The sequence below is a fragment of the Xiphophorus couchianus genome, chromosome 15 (assembly GCF_001444195.1).
Source record: "Xiphophorus couchianus chromosome 15, X_couchianus-1.0, whole genome shotgun sequence".
Classification (NCBI taxonomy): Eukaryota; Metazoa; Chordata; class Actinopteri; order Cyprinodontiformes; family Poeciliidae; genus Xiphophorus; species Xiphophorus couchianus.
Window position 1 is genome coordinate 21,242,765 of NC_040242.1, and position 16,176 is coordinate 21,258,940.

The 16,176-nt window shown below is 39.2% G+C and overlaps 1 protein-coding gene and 12 non-coding genes across 15 annotated transcripts in view; 1 reads left to right on the forward strand and 12 right to left on the reverse strand.

Moving 5' to 3' along the window:
* cd2ap (CD2-associated protein) overlaps positions 1-10,843 on the forward strand; it is a 53,374-nt gene extending 42,531 nt beyond the window's left edge. For all 3 annotated transcript variants that reach the window (XM_028040018.1, XM_028040019.1, XM_028040020.1), the window contains 6 exons: positions 61-236; positions 2,979-3,097; positions 4,161-4,244; positions 5,065-5,270; positions 5,416-5,479; positions 8,254-10,843. In XM_028040018.1, the coding sequence (XP_027895819.1) occupies positions 61-236; positions 2,979-3,097; positions 4,161-4,244; positions 5,065-5,270; positions 5,416-5,479; positions 8,254-8,295 (691 nt within the window). In that variant the 3' untranslated portion in view covers positions 8,296-10,843. The remainder of the gene's footprint in view (positions 1-60; positions 237-2,978; positions 3,098-4,160; positions 4,245-5,064; positions 5,271-5,415; positions 5,480-8,253) is intronic.
* Positions 10,844-11,957: 1,114 nt separating this feature from the next.
* trnak-uuu (transfer RNA lysine (anticodon UUU)) lies at positions 11,958-12,030 on the reverse strand. Its single transcript has one exon. It is a non-coding gene; the product is annotated as a tRNA-Lys (tRNA).
* Positions 12,031-12,282: 252 nt separating this feature from the next.
* Positions 12,283-12,355, reverse strand: trnak-cuu (transfer RNA lysine (anticodon CUU)). The gene has a single exon. It is a non-coding gene; the product is annotated as a tRNA-Lys (tRNA).
* A 268-nt stretch (positions 12,356-12,623) lies between these two features.
* On the reverse strand, positions 12,624-12,734 carry trnal-caa (transfer RNA leucine (anticodon CAA)). The gene is made up of 2 exons: positions 12,697-12,734; positions 12,624-12,669 (listed from the first exon to the last, which is right to left on the reverse strand). It is a non-coding gene; the product is annotated as a tRNA-Leu (tRNA).
* Positions 12,735-12,966: 232 nt separating this feature from the next.
* trnak-uuu (transfer RNA lysine (anticodon UUU)) lies at positions 12,967-13,039 on the reverse strand. Its single transcript has one exon. It is a non-coding gene; the product is annotated as a tRNA-Lys (tRNA).
* Positions 13,040-13,291: 252 nt separating this feature from the next.
* On the reverse strand, positions 13,292-13,364 carry trnak-cuu (transfer RNA lysine (anticodon CUU)). The gene has a single exon. It is a non-coding gene; the product is annotated as a tRNA-Lys (tRNA).
* Positions 13,365-13,632: 268 nt separating this feature from the next.
* On the reverse strand, positions 13,633-13,743 carry trnal-caa (transfer RNA leucine (anticodon CAA)). The gene is made up of 2 exons: positions 13,706-13,743; positions 13,633-13,678 (listed from the first exon to the last, which is right to left on the reverse strand). It is a non-coding gene; the product is annotated as a tRNA-Leu (tRNA).
* Positions 13,744-13,975: 232 nt separating this feature from the next.
* Positions 13,976-14,048, reverse strand: trnak-uuu (transfer RNA lysine (anticodon UUU)). The gene has a single exon. It is a non-coding gene; the product is annotated as a tRNA-Lys (tRNA).
* A 252-nt stretch (positions 14,049-14,300) lies between these two features.
* Positions 14,301-14,373, reverse strand: trnak-cuu (transfer RNA lysine (anticodon CUU)). The gene has a single exon. It is a non-coding gene; the product is annotated as a tRNA-Lys (tRNA).
* Positions 14,374-14,641: 268 nt separating this feature from the next.
* trnal-caa (transfer RNA leucine (anticodon CAA)) lies at positions 14,642-14,752 on the reverse strand. The gene is made up of 2 exons: positions 14,715-14,752; positions 14,642-14,687 (listed from the first exon to the last, which is right to left on the reverse strand). It is a non-coding gene; the product is annotated as a tRNA-Leu (tRNA).
* Positions 14,753-14,984: 232 nt separating this feature from the next.
* Positions 14,985-15,057, reverse strand: trnak-uuu (transfer RNA lysine (anticodon UUU)). Its single transcript has one exon. It is a non-coding gene; the product is annotated as a tRNA-Lys (tRNA).
* Positions 15,058-15,309: 252 nt separating this feature from the next.
* trnak-cuu (transfer RNA lysine (anticodon CUU)) lies at positions 15,310-15,382 on the reverse strand. Its single transcript has one exon. It is a non-coding gene; the product is annotated as a tRNA-Lys (tRNA).
* Positions 15,383-15,985: 603 nt separating this feature from the next.
* trnak-uuu (transfer RNA lysine (anticodon UUU)) lies at positions 15,986-16,058 on the reverse strand. Its single transcript has one exon. It is a non-coding gene; the product is annotated as a tRNA-Lys (tRNA).
* Between the last annotated feature and the right edge of the window lie 118 nt (positions 16,059-16,176).

The window sequence follows — 16,176 nt, forward strand, 5'->3', positions numbered from 1 at the left end:
CATTTTTGTGTATTTTTATTTTACTTACTATTGCCTCCCGTTTTTTCTTTTTGCCTGCAGGCACAACGGAGAGGTGCCTTTTACACGACCAAAGTTGGATTTAGAGCCACCTTCTATACGACCAAAGTCAGAGTTTGAGGCGCCTTCTCCACGACCAAAGTTGGATTTAGAGCCAGTATTGACAACTAAACCCAAAACGCAGCCTGGAGAAAGGGGTGACAAGCCTGCTGATGCAGGTATGTATGCAAAACATCATCCCAACAATCCAAATCCTCAGGATCTCAGGGATTTATTGTTCTGAAGCACATGGTAAGCTGCATGCTTTCTAGTAAACCTTTAGGTAAAAGAAAAAAATCCTTCTTTTCCCAGTGAGTTTAATTTTTCATTCTCCTTTTTCAAAAGGAGGTTGAAAATGCCATTTTCTTTCACTTCTATTGCTGCTGTTTCTGCTACACAATTTTACTGTCAAGAGTGTAAGAATAAGTAACAACAGTTTATCAGCGGGAAACAGGTGAACTGTGGATGTAGGTAAATGTACTATTGTTACTCTTTAGCTGAGAAGATGGTGACATAAACAGTCCCAACATCCTATAATCATAAAATGTTGCTGCTCCCAAGATTAAAGTATGATAATTGTGGTAGAAAAAAGCAAAAATGTAGAAAATAGGCCTATAAAAGAATTTAATTAAAAAATATAGTTTGCAGTGAAAGCATTGTGGAGGTCTATTGTAATCATAGTGTTTCTTATTATTCTTCCAGCAAATAATTGACTTTTTGGAGGCCTACAAAAACTCACAGAACTTGGTGGGCGCATCAGACTTGGGTGAAAAGTACATATTTTAATAGAGTTGGAAAAATGTCAACAAACATCTCAACAGCGCCCACGGGCAACTTTCAATATATCCTCCCACATTGACCTTACTTTATTGCACAGCTGTGGCCCAAGGCCTACAGAAAACCCTCTGAAACTCATGATATGTACTAAATTGGAATTCGGCCATCTTGAATTGAAGTTCTAATTTTGACCCCGTTTTCCCCGTTGATAGCCGGCGCATATGATCAAACTCCTCCGAGTGATTTCGATCAGTCTGTTTCAAACAAGGTCAGTTTGTGATTAAAAGTTATCAAAACTTAGTTTTAAAGCGTGGCTTGACATTAGAGTTTGACATCTCTTCTTGAAACACAAAAATCGAATATCTCGTACACAAAAAGTCGAATTACACTAAAGTTAAAATTCAGACCCCTAGGAGCAATAAAATTAAAGGAATAAAGTTGTTTAACGACAAAAGATACCAAGGAAAGCCAGAGTAAATGACACAGCCAGCAGCTGTGGGAATGGGAGCAGACTTCACTGAAGAATAAATAGATTTGAGAGCGATGTTTTAGAAGCAGGTTCTACGTGTAGTGACAAACAGGGACGTGTCAGAACAGAACGTAAGACTGAAAGGTCGCAGCTGGTAAACATCACAGATGACTGAATAAAACAGACCTGAAGGCCTGCCGGCCCTCAGAGATCTCCTGACCAGCAGCCTGTGAAGGTGCTAAAAGTCGGCGCAGCTCCGAACAAACCAGTCACACTGACACTAAACATGAAAACTCCATCATTCCTGCAATAACAGCCAGAGCTCTCCTTCTGCAGCCGATTACTGCAGAGTAGGTGCAAAGTGCTGCTACACATCAAAATGCTTTTCATTGTTTTATTGGAAAAGTCGGGGACGCACGTCATTTGTCACATTGAATGACCGTAAACAGAGTTCTTGTCCTGCTGATGAACATGTGAAGAAAAGAGTATTAAATGTCTTATTTAAATGGATTTTCTATCCATTTATTGCACACACAAAAAAAAAAACATTTCCCATACTAAGTCTCTGATAGCTTTCCAAACACATTTATGCGTTTGGCTATTCATTTTTAATTTGCAGCAAGACTTTTTAATATGAAAGATTTGCATAGAGTGTTTAAGGGTTGTTGACATTTACTTTGTAGTAATGAAAAAATGCTGGAGGAAACAAATTAATCAGTGATGGATGAAAGCAATTCTGATGTGCTTCAAAAGGAAAATTAAAGCTCCATAATAATTTCACAATACGAACCACTCCAGTCCAAATACATCCTGATGGTTGTTTTATATGCACATAATTCAAACACAGGCCTCATATTACGCTTTCATTCTAGTATTTTCTTGAAGGCTTGTATTTTTGCAGCATTAAATATTTTATCCAAATCATAAATTTACAATGGAACTAGCAATGACATGTTGAAGTTGCAGCCTCTACCTCTGAGGGGAAGATTTTCATTATCCAGGAAAGTAGAGAAAATGCATACCTAAATAAATACCTGTGCAGCTGTTCTTACCTACAAACAGTGTGTGCATGGTATTCATTCATGTTGTTAGAAATCGTTGTTCTCTGTTCAAAGTGTTAGCATGAAAGCAAGCAGCAGTAAATTTGACTTCAACTCAGTGGAAAATGGCTTAATGTTTCTAAAAGCCCTGAATGACTGGTTTCAAATAGTTAAGATAACACCGAGGTGTGAAAAAAAGGCAAAGAGAATGTTGGTCTGAATCTCATTTATTCTTCAGCACCACTAACTCTAAATGGAAGTTGCTGTTGGACTGTCATCTCCATTTCATGTGGTCGCTTGTGTCACATTTTATTTTCATTCAAGGTGTACACAAGGATTATTGTTTTTCTATACATTTTTATCAACAATGTTTTCGTGATTCACCTCATCAACCTAAAAGGATATGCAGATTCTAGATTTGTTTTTCTGTTTCCATGTTTCCCAAGTTAATTTGCAGACCGTAAAACAATCTGCCTTCAGGCCAGAAAGCGCTCAAATGAAATGGAAACCCATAGGGTCACTATTGGATGTCACTTTGATCATGCAAGAAACATTCCACATAAAACTGATTCCCTGTGGTATGTTGTTCTTTTCCTCATCTCCTCTTCTACGTCTTTTAAAAACAAAAATTTCAGAAGATCTGATGAGTTTTGATGAATTGTCGTCTGCGTCGGAGAAGCTCTCCCACCTAACCACTTCCAGACCAAAGGTAACTGGCAGGAGGCTCCCTGGACAGTTTGCTGGAGGACAGTCGGTGAGAAACTCCGACGTAACCATTCAGACACTTTGATCAAACAGCTCAAACGGAAAATGAAGTAGTGACTTTTTACACAGGTTGTGGTAGAAAGTAATTTTGTAACATTTGCACAAGAACACACAAACTGTAATGCTTGTAAAGATGTTTTACATCGGAAGCATCAACTTCAATGTCTTTATGTTGGAATTTTATGTGACGGACCAACCTGAAAGTTTAAAACTAAATCCAATTGAGAATGTGCGATCAAACTTAGATGCTCTACATTTAGAGAGCATCTAAATGTAGATGCTCTCTAAACTCTGCAAACATTTCACTTTCTAGATGTGTAAACTTTGCCAAGTCAGTTTTACTTTCTATCCATATTTTTCTTTCTAAATGATGAAAACTATTTTGTCTTCCTTCCACTTCACCATTCTGCCCAATTTGTGTTGGTCTATCACAGGAAAGGCTGCATAATTTACCATTATAGGATGTTTTAATGTGTCATTTCTCATCATTATCTCCCCCTGAAATCAACTTTAAAGTCTGCCACAGTCACTTTCCATCACCACAGGTCGGATACCCCTCTGCAATCAATCTGTCTCAAAGTTGGCTCAATATTTTTAGTGGAATGGACAGAGTGAAGCCCAGAAATAATAAAGTAGAAACATCCTTAATAATGACAGTAAGTTTCTGACCCGAAATCAACAGTAAGCAGAAGAACCCGACTAGTTATAGATGAGACTTAACATTTGAGTCTGATCTGGGTTTGAGTGTAGGAGTAAACAACTACCTCAAAGAACACAGAGTCTACTGTTTATTTCTATCTTTACATGAATATCACATTAATACTAATGTAGCCTCAAAGAGGATCTCAGTATTTCTTCTTTTTTATAAAGTAAGGTTAGACATTTAGCTTGTGGTTGGAGCCAATTATCAGCCTTTTAAAAGTGACCCAAATTCAGTCTCGGATGCCTTTAGGAAATCTCCCGGCATAAATTTAGTTTATTTCAGTTTCCCTTTTCAAGAAAGAAAAAAACCCACATTGTTACTTAATATTTGAATAAATGTCTACTTGCAGCCTACGAAGGAAGTGAGTGCTGAGAAAGTGTTCAAGGTCGATGAGGAGGAAAGTGCCAAACCCAAGCCAACAGAACACAAAAAGGTAACTTGTTAAGTTTAATTAATCATGATAAGTCAATAATTGGAATAATCGTTAACTATCAATTAATCCCTAACTGGAGTGTACAGACTCAAAAAAGGGCCATTTGATAATAGAACAAACATATGTACATTTTGAATAAGAAAAAACTCTTCTATTGAACACAACGTCACCAGATATGTGGACGCAGATAAGTAATCAGCAGAATAACCAATTCATAGAATAATCATTACTTTCAGCCACTCTGTGAAAATTACCTTTTATGTCCAATGATGGCATAAAATGCTCATTTTGTCATTTTGTTGCATCTTTACTAACCATATAGATTTAGCAAAGCCTGTTCCGGTAAACAATTAATCAATCAAGACTTTTACTACTAATTGCACTGACTGAACAAATTAAAGTTGTGTTGTAGTTACCTAAGCTTGTGAAGATATTGGTTTATGTTATTGTGTTGTACTGGTGCAGAGTTATCAAATAAATGTGTAATTCAGTACATTTATGTTTGTATATTTTTAAAAAAAATAAATGTTTTAAGTCAATTCAGTGATGTTTTGAATCGGTATAGTCTGATACTACACCCCAGATATCTGTATCCGTGTCGGAAGTGAAAGAAATAGATGGGTGCATTCCTAATTGTGACAGGCCTAGATGCACCCAAGTGTTTTGGTGGGAAAAAATGAAGCAGGCCAGGCCTGCTAGAAATATATTTTACACAAGTGAAACCAGAAATTACTCTCCATGCAGCACAAACTTGACATTGTGAGCTTGATGCAAGTATCTATAGTAAAGTCTTCTGCTCATGTTGTTTTTCCATCCACAGCCTTCCAACCAGTCTCCGCCACTCTACCGGCCCGGTTTCGCTGAACCCAAGCCAGGCCCTGCCGCCACTGCCAGCTTGGACGTCAGCATCTCCCAGAACAGCAGAGCCCACCCGGAGCTGGTGGAGCAGAGCGCCCAGCAGGACGAGCTGAAAAGCCAAATAAAAGACCTGCTGCTCTCTGTGGAGCTCCTCAAAGCCCAACAAATGTAAGACAGCAAGTGTCAATAAGAACGTGAAGCAGGTTTCAGAGTCATTCTATTGATATTCTTCATACTCAGCAGTCTAAGCTGTTTGAAACGCCGTCGGCAGCAGAAAGTTTGCTGACCCATGCCGGTGTGTGTCTGTTTCCAGGAAAGAAATCACAGAGCTGCGGCGAGACCTGGATGAGGAGCGAGTGAAACGCGTGGCCCTGCAGGTAGCACCGCTTCTGCCCAGACACACGCTGAGCTGTCTGTGTTCATTAGGCCGCCACTTTCAACAAATATTGATGCTTTACAATCCCAATACAACACATATAAATTTGAATTAATATTGAGACAAAGTTCAAGCGGTAAGAATATGTTGCTGGGCTCTAAGGGGCAGTGTCATGTAAAATCAACCTTTTTGAGTTTTACATCGTGTTATAATGTTATTCCCTCACCATAAAACATACCTGGAGTGTTGCCTTGATTTTTTTTTTATGCATGTTTGAGAAATCCCTTAATCTCCATGGCAACCATTCAACAAAATTTGGTCATAATTTATAAACAACATAGCTGTTCATAGCTTCCAAAACACACATTTCTACAGTTTGGATAACTTTATGAATCTGAGCTCAGTTAAATAATTCAGTCTCCACTTTAGCAATCATCTCTAGTAGATTTGTTTAAAGCCTGGTCTAGGATTGGACACAGTATGCCACGATAGGCAAGTGGTCATTATCAATAAATAGTACATCTGATAGAATATTCAACATTCAGTATACAGAATATTCATTGAACACGGCGCCGGAACCCCAAAGCATTCTGGGGGATGTAAATGGAGGAAAGGCTTTGCATTTTGCATTTTTTGTGATTTTGGGCATGGAAAAAACAGAAAGAAAAAAAATGTACTAAATAAACCAAGCCAAAGTAAAACAACAATCAACAAAGAGAGCAATGTCAACATAACATGTCCAAAGGGGAGTAGGAAGAAATAAAGGCTTATTTAATCCTACTTCCCTACGTTTAAGGTTTCCCCCACTGCCTCATAAATGCTTAAAAATAAAACAATGTCTATGAATGAAAGCTGTGGATAAAAGAGGAAAGATTACGCCACCAGTTTGGCAATATTTCAGATATGTTAAACAAAAAAAACTAATCCATAATTATCTATCGAATGATATGACATGCTTATATCAGGACTTTGAAGTTTAATTTCTAACAGTTTCTCTTCATTTCCTCCAAAAACCCTATTAAAACATATATTGAGAAAATAATTCTTTAGTTCCGCTAAGCAATAATGCGTTGGTTGGTTTCAGTTTTTGTAACTCAGCTCAGGTACTGCCTACGCTCATGCCTAATGTCTTCCACTGAAGCCAGCAGGATGCATCAGCCGCCGTGCTTCACAGCAGGGATCACAGGCACAGCACACTGCGCCATGTCAGAGATGTTCGGCTTTTTCTCACCGCCATTAGAGACTTCTGCAAAAAGAAGAGGTTTCCTCACAGCTTGCCAAAATTTTAGATCGTTTGAAGGAAACAGCGGTTGCTGAATGTTTGTCACAGCAGCTAATTTTAACAGGGATTTTGGTCGTTATTATCTGTGGGAAATCCGAAATTAAAAAAATGTAGATACGTAGATATATGTATATGATATATGATATATGTAGATACATTGCATGGAGTAGGTCAAATTCTTCTTTTCTACTTGTGGATGTTAACTGGTTGGCCTACAACACAGAAAATAAGTAGAAGCTAATAAGAAAGTAGAAATCCGTTTTTTGGCAGTGTAAAAATGTAATATTTTGACAGCTAAATAAAATATCCATAAATGTTCTCTTCATGCTGCTTTTTTTTGTTTTTGTTAAACTGTCACTATGTCCTGGCAGTACAATACGAGACTGATAAAGTGTGGAGAAAAACTAAGCTCCTCCTAATACACTGCGCCTGGTCAAAACAACAAATCAGAGTCAGGGGGAGGGGCTTCATGCTGTCAGTCACACCCTCTCCCTTTTCAAACACATTATTCACCAACCTTCAGATCAGTAGCTATCTTGTGGCTAAGCACTGGAATTGAACCTACATCCTGCTGCTTGTAAGACACCTGCTCTACCCAATGAGCCACAATCACAGTTCTCTGGTCGATGCATCAGTCCAGAGAACTCACTGGACTTGAAATGCTGTTCTAATGTAAGGCTTGGATGTAGTTTCTAGAATTACAAACAGAGGGCTCTATTAAGTTTGTTCCCCAAAGAAGTAGAGAAGTACCTTAATTCTAAGATTCATAAACAGCTGTAAACAGTTCAAAGTTCACAATGTTTCACAGCAGAGAAGCTGAAAGCAGAAAAGGACAACAAATAATTTTTACTCTGAAAAGTCCTAAATCCCTGAATTAAGCAGACATGTTCTAGCCATGTTACAGAAATTAGTCTCCTTTTGAATGCCTTCCTGTGACTTCATTTTAACCATCTAAAATGAAAAATTGCCCATTTTTAGTCTCGTTCTCTCAGTAACGACGTCCACACAGAACAGTGTAGCTTCTAATTGAAAAGACTTTAAAGCAGGGAAGCTGTGTGATTCTTTCCTTTCTTTTAATTGGATCCCTATTAGTTGCAGTTCCCTGCATCTACTCTTCTTGGGGTCCACACATTCAATGTAACTAATAACACATAGCATAGATAGAGTGCAAAACAAATTCAAAATAAAAGTAACCCCCAAAATAGACAAATCCAAAATAGTGGTCATAGATCAAAACAAACGAGTTATACTGTAATGAAAAACATTATAGAAAATGACATTCACTTCAATATGTCAAGCAATACAGTAGAACACAATACATTAAGAAGAATCATTCAGAATGAAACCTGATACTGGTAATTCTGCACATTTAGAACAACTGTTGAGTTCTTTCAGCAGGGTTTATTCTACAGTTGGACTCTATGTGGGCTTCAAGAGCCGTACAATTCCCAAAGAGTCAGAATCCTGAGTTTGTTTTCTTGTCTTCCTGTCAGATCGAGGTAGAGAACTTAAAGAAGGCCATCCAGTCAACGTGAAGCGTTGTGTCCCATCAACAGCCAGCCTCAAGCTCAGCTGCCAGTCCGCCGAGGAGGAGACGGCGATGGACTGGCGGCTGGACGAATGAAGAGAAGGTGGACAACACCACAAACCACCTTCCTCAGCAATCTTCAAAAACAAACTCTTCCTATATTTGTACAACTTTTTGCACATATCTTTTTTCTTTTTTTTTTTCAAGCAAGGTGTAATTGAATGACAGTTGTATGTTTTTCTCTCTTTTGGATTTTTGTTAATTTGCCAACACAAAAATAGAAAAGAAAACTAACAAAAAAAAAACAAAAAACGAGGCCTTACTTCAAACTACTGTGCTGGACGGTTCCGCCTCTCCTGCTCTCCGCTCGTCTCCGCGGCGACGAGGTTCGCTCTCAGTACTACTGACTCTGTACAAAGCAGGGGCTGCCTCTCCTCATCTAACCTCCTTTCTCTCATTGTTTTTATGCTCCACACATAATTCCATTGTTCTTAAGCAAGATTGCATGAGATGTTTGATTTGAGTTAACATCTTGGGATTCGAATGATTTCTTCCTTCCAACGGCAGCTGCCTCGTTGTGGCTGTGGAGCTTTATGATTTTTTTTTCTTCTGTCTTTTATATGTTTTCTAACATTTCTATCCAGGGTAACACTACTGTGCCTGTTCAAACAACAAAATAACAAAAAAGTATATTAAATGTTTAAAATGGGATATGGAAGATTTGCAGCATGATTATTGTATATGTATATTTTTAAATCGATGGACTTGTCAAATTCTATATATTGGGCCTTTTTCTGTGCTGGTCTCTTCTATTTTTGTCACTCTTTCACTGGGATTGTTCTAATAGCTATAATATATAAATATATATGACACAGACGTGCAAAAAACAATCTCATGCAAAGCTGGAAAGAATAAAGAAGGTGTGAGAATGTCTTTTCAACATGGCCACTGCACCGCTCATCTCTTTGATTCGAAGGGAATCGTATGATCTGAATGGACTCTTGTCTTCCTGCTGGGTGATTTCAGCTGCTGGTGGCTCCTCCCACATTCTTCTTTGGTGTGTGGACACTCATCTCGGCCTGAAGACGCATTGATTCTTGGAATGATACTCCCACTTTGTTTCTCTTCCTTTTTAGAAATCAGGAGGAGTGATCAAACTTTTTTTGTTTTGCAGTTTTCTTGGAAAACAAACTGTGAAATTAGCAAATTAGGCTTTTTCCCCCACGGCTGATGCAGATTTCTAGTTTTTCTTCAAGGTCTGACCTTCCGATTTTTAATTTTCACACTTTTTTTTTTTTTTTTTTACCCCCAATTTTCCAAGAAATATAAAACATGGGATGGAAACAAATTGTTGGCTGTCTAGTGGGAGGCTAGTTTTGTGTGTCAAAACAAATGTCTAGAATTGAGGGGAAAATCTTAATTTTTGGAGCATTTTTAATAAACAGAGAAATAATTTTTTTTGTTGTTTTGGACCCACCAATCTGAGTTGAAATTGCCAAATTCTGATGATTTCTGTCAAAAATACAATTTAAGCATTTCCATTGTTTTCATTGAGGTACTGGTGAATAGGAATCATTTTACAAATTTAACCTAACATGAAAATTTAAATCACAGCCTGATTCCCTGGATAAGATTCTCACAACTGTGACTGAAAATATACCAAAATATTCCCACACACAAATCAAGAAAAATATCTTATGGCTTTCAGTTCAAGGAGCAATATTACCCACTACCACTAAATTAATACCGCTTATCATGTAACCAATAGAATTTTACTATTTTTGTGACCAGAAATGTTGCCAGAGGTAGGAACTTTTTTTCAGCCAGCCAGCAGTGGTGAAAAGTTTACTGTCTTTACGATGAACTGGGCCATGCCTAATGAAGACGTCTAAAAAAAAAAAAAAAATTCTAGTTGCCTATGAATTACTTTATAATCCTCCTCCACTGCTGTTCAAATGTCAGATTGACATGATGGCAAACGTTTACAAAAACGTTTTCTTTTAGTAAAATTTTCGAGTCCAAAGCCAGGAATAGAAAATCCAGATCCATGTAATCAGATATTGAGTTATTTTGCTCCAAATACTTACGGTGTGATTTTTAATCTTTATCATTTTCAAGTAAAATGTTTCTTCTTGTAAAATTTCACAGCTGTCTTAAAGTGCTACTTAGTTTTGAATTCAAAATTCTGGTCTTCAGAGTGCTTTGACCAAGTGAAATCTGACCCCACATAGTTCAGCCATGCAATGCAAAAATTCCTGCCAGTAAGCATTTTCTTTTGTGCGTGTGTGTGTGTGCAACACAACTGGAAAAAGAGTAACAGTATGACTTGGAAAAGAGAAGCTGTGATTTTTGGGGTGAATTATTCTGCAGCTCTAATTTATTGCTGGAACAGAAACTAACTTCCACTTGTTATACATTCCACTGTTTGACACAAGGAAAATAAGCAATCTGCACCTTCTATTGTCATGTCCCAGCAAATTCTGTTTACAGAAGTTGTATCTTTGCATGAGCTGAAATTCTTTGCAGAAATGAATAAATATCATCTGTATTTCCTGTCCAGACTCCTCTTGATTTTGTTAGGTTGCATGACACGTTTTCACGGACTTGTGTCCTCCAGGTATTTTCATGCACAAAATCTCATTTGAAATATTGATTGAGAACTATGGACTTCAAACACTAGCAGGGAGTTTCTGAGAAAATACATTAAGTCATGTGTTTCAGCATTCACAGCATTTCACCTGCTGTCGGGGCTGGAGGTTATTTTAGCAGTCTTAAACTCCTGGTGATTTCAAGGATGTGTATTCATCTTTGATGCATCAATATGATGAAAGTAGATCTGGACATGGGTTTGATTTTAAGAGAAAAAACATATTTATGAAGATGGACTGATAAGCTAATGCACCATTGACCTCTATCAACACCATTTAGACAACAGCATACGTTTAAACAAGATTGCCTGAATTACAACCACCGATGGTAGAGCGCAGATTTCAAGAAGTACTGGGCCAACTAAAACCATTAAGAACATAAAGTAAAATCAAATTAACTCCCGACGTTGGGCTCGAACCCACAAACCACGAGATTAAAAGTCTCATGCTCTACCGACTGAGCTAGCTATGCTTGATAAGATTTATATTTCCACGTGACAATGCAAACAAACTTGATTTCCTAGCATGTACTAAATAAAAAACACTGCTTATTTTTTTGACAAAAGGTTTATCAGCAAATGTAGAACTCGCCCAACTGAATTTGCTGCTCCGATGGCAGAGAGTACGTGTCATGAAGTACTGGGCCACATAAAGCCATTAAGACGGTCAAATTAGAAACACCCAACGTGGGATTCGAACCCACGCCTCCATCAGGAGACCAGAAACCTCTCCAGGAAGTAAGGGGTAACGCCTTGAGTCTGGCGCCTTCGACCGCTCGGCCATCCTGACCTGTGTTGCTCCATACTTAGAAGGTACAAAGGCACTAGGCCTAATCTTGACGGCTTTTTCAATGTACTCGCAGTACTAAAACAAACAAATTGTGACTTGTTTTGCCAAAGGGCTATGAGTAAATGTAAACCTCTATCAATAGCATTCAAACATTGGTTCTGCAAGGTTGAGGGATATACAACCACTAGTCCACATTTCCCCATCAACAATGTAAAGTAAATCAATTTTGAAACGCCTAACGTGGGACTTGAACCCACGACCCTGAGATTAAAAGTCTCATGCTCTACCTACTGAGCTAGCCGGGCTTCAAGACAAGATCTATATTTGCTCGTAACAATGCAAACAAAGTTTATTTCCTAACTTGTACTAAAGTACTACAACAAAACACTGCTAATATTTTAGGCAGAAATGCTATCAGCAAATGTAGACGTCTCTAAACTGAATTTAAACATAACAACAAGTGTTTAAACGAGACCGCTCCGATGGCAGAGAGTAAGTGTCATGAAGTACTGGGCCACATAAACCCATTAAGAAAATAAAGTAGGTCAAATTAGAAACTCCCAACGTGGGGCTCGAACCCACGACCCTGAGATTAAGAGTCTCATGCTCTACCGACTGAGCTAGCCGGGCTTTCCTGGCAACCAATTTATTCACCATCGACGGTGCAAAAAAGTGGATTCAGCGGCTACATTAGAATCGGCCAGGTAGATCGGGAGTCTGCAGCAATTTTCCATAAAACTGGTCTTACGTGACATATAAAATACTGTCAGACCATAAAAGAATCTTGTGCAGAGTCTGTCATGTGCATATGGAAGGAAGAATCAAATTAGCCACCACATTTACAAGGGAAGAATTTTCACACCATGAAATTTGCTCTAGAGATCAATCGCATAAGTATTGTCAGGAGTGGGATTCGAACCCACGCCTCCATTAGGAGACCAGAAACCTCTCCAGGAAGTAAGGGGTAACGCCTTGAGTCTGGCGCCTTCGACCGCTCGGCCATCCTGACCTGTGTTGCTCCATACTTAGAAGGTACAAAGGCACTAGGCCTAATCTTGACGGCTTTTTCAATGTACTCGCAGTACTAAAACAAACAAATTGTGACTTGTTTTGCCAAAGGGCTATGAGTAAATGTAGACCTCTATCAATAGCATTCAAACATTGGTTCTGCAAGGTTGAGGGATATACAACCACTAGTCCACATTTCCCCATCAACAATGTAAAGTAAATCAATTTTGAAACGCCCAACGTGGGACTTGAACCCACGACCCTGAGATTAAAAGTCTCATGCTCTACCTACTGAGCTAGCCGGGCTTCAAGACAAGATCTATATTTGCTCGTAACAATGCAAACAAAGTTTATTTCCTAACTTGTACTAAAGTACTACAACAAAACACTGCTAATATTTTAGGCAGAAATGCTATCAGCAAATGTAGACCTCTCTCAACTGAATTTAAACATAACAACAAGTGTTTAAACGAGACCGCTCCGATGGCAGAGAGTAAGTGTCATGAAGTACTGGGCCACATAAACCCATTAAGAAAATAAAGTAGGTCAAATTAGAAACTCCCAACGTGGGGCTCGAACCCACGACCCTGAGATTAAGAGTCTCATGCTCTACCGACTGAGCTAGCCGGGCTTTCCTGGCAACCAATTTATTCACCATCGACGGTGCAAAAAAGTGGATTCAGCGGCTACATTAGAATCGGCCGGGTAGATCGGGAGTCTGCAGCAATTTTCCATAAAACTGGTCTTACGTGACATATAAAATACTGTCAGACCATAAAAGAATCTTGTGCAGAGTCTGTCATGTGCATATGGAAGGAAGAATCAAATTAGCCACCACGTTTACAAAGGAAGAATTTTCACACCATGAAATTTGCTCTAGAGATCAATCGCATAAGTATTGTCAGGAGTGGGATTCGAACCCACGCCTCCATTAGGAGACCAGAAACCTCTCCAGGAAGTAAGGGGTAACGCCTTGAGTCTGGCGCCTTCGACCGCTCGGCCATCCTGACCTGTGTTGCTCCATACTTAGAAGGTACAAAGGCACTAGGCCTAATCTTGACGGCTTTTTCAATGTACTCGCAGTACTAAAACAAACAAATTGTGACTTGTTTTGCCAAAGGGCTATGAGTAAATGTAGACCTCTATCAATAGCATTCAAACATTGGTTCTGCAAGGTTGAGGGATATACAACCACTAGTCCACATTTCCCCATCAACAATGTAAAGTAAATCAATTTTGAAACGCCCAACGTGGGACTTGAACCCACGACCCTGAGATTAAAAGTCTCATGCTCTACCTACTGAGCTAGCCGGGCTTCAAGACAAGATCTATATTTGCTCGTAACAATGCAAACAAAGTTTATTTCCTAACTTGTACTAAAGTACTACAACAAAACACTGCTAATATTTTAGGCAGAAATGCTATCAGCAAATGTAGACCTCTCTCAACTGAATTTAAACATAACAACAAGTGTTTAAACGAGACCGCTCCGATGGCAGAGAGTAAGTGTCATGAAGTACTGGGCCACATAAACCCATTAAGAAAATAAAGTAGGTCAAATTAGAAACGCCCAACGTGGGGCTCGAACCCACGACCCTGAGATTAAGAGTCTCATGCTCTACCGACTGAGCTAGCCGGGCTTTCCTGGCAACCAATTTATTCACCATCGACGGTGCAAAAAAGTGGATTCAGCGGCTACATTAGAATCGGCCGGGTAGATCGGGAGTCTGCAGCAATTTTCCATAAAACTGGTCTTACGTGACATATAAAATACTGTCAGACCATAAAAGAATCTTGTGCAGAGTCTGTCATGTGCATATGGAAGGAAGAATCAAATTAGCCACCACATTTACAAAGGAAGAATTTTCACACCATGAAATTTGCTCTAGAGATCAATCGCATAAGTATTGTCAGGAGTGGGATTCGAACCCACGCCTCCATCAGGAGACGAGAAGCCTCTCCAGGAAGTAAGGGGTAACGCCTTGAGTCTGGCGCCTTCGACCGCTCGGCCATCCTGACCTGTGTTGCTCCATACTTAGAAGGTACAAAGGCACTAGGCCTAATCTTGACGGCTTTTTCAATGTACTCGCAGTACTAAAACAAACAAATTGTGACTTGTTTTGCCAAAGGGCTATGAGTAAATGTAGACCTCTATCAATAGCATTCAAACATTGGTTCTGCAAGGTTGAGGGATATACAACCACTAGTCCACATTTCCCCATCAACAATGTAAAGTACATCAATTTTGAAACGCCCAACGTGGGACTTGAACCCACGACCCTGAGATTAAAAGTCTCATGCTCTACCTACTGAGCTAGCCGGGCTTCAAGACAAGATCTATATTTGCTCGTAACAATGCAAACAAAGTTTATTTCCTAACTTGTACTAAAGTACTACAACAAAACACAGCTAATATTTTAGGCAGAAATGCTATCAGCAAATGTAGACCTCTCTCAACTGAAATTAAACATAACAACAAGTGTTTAAACGAGACCGCTCCGATGGCAGAGAGTAAGTGTCATGAAGTACTGGGCCACATAAACCCATTAAGAAAATAAAGTAGGTCAAATTAGAAACGCCCAACGTGGGGCTCCAACCCACGACCCTGAGATTAAGAGTCTCATGCTCTACCGACTGAGCTAGCCGGGCTTTCCTGGCAACCAATTTATTCACCATCGACGGTGCAAAAAAGTGGATTCAGCGGCTACATTAGAATCGGCCGGGTAGATCGGGAGTCTGCAGCAATTTTCCATAAAACTGGTCTTACGTGACATATAAAATACTGTCAGACCATAAAAGAATCTTGTGCAGAGTCTGTCATGTGCATATGGAAGGAAGAATCAAATTAGCCACCACATTTACAAAGGAAGAATTTTCACACCATGAAATTTGCTCTAGAGATCAATCGCATAAGTATTGTCAGGAGTGGGATTCGAACCCACGCCTCCATCAGGAGACCAGAAACCTCTCCAGGAAGTAAGGGGTAACGCCTTGAGTGTGGCGCCTTCGACCGCTCTGCCATCCTGACCTGTGTTGCTCCATACTTAGAAGGTACAAAGGCACTAGGCCTAATCTTGACGGCTTTCTCAATGTACTTGCAGTACTAAAACAAACAAATTGTGACTTGTTTTGCCAAAGGGCTATGAGTAAATGTAGACCTCTATCAATAGCATTCAAACATTGGTTCTGCAAGGTTGAGGGATATACAACCACTAGTCCACATTAACAATGTAAAGTAAATCAATTTTGAAACGCCTAACGTGGGACTTGAACCCACGACCCTGAGATTAAAAGTCTCATGCTCTACCTACTGAGCTAGCCGGGCTTCAAGACAAGATCTATATTTGCTCGTAACAATGCAAACAAAGTTTATTTCCTAACTTGTACTAAAGTACTACAACAAAACACTGCTAATATTTTAGGCAGAAATGCTATCAGCAAAT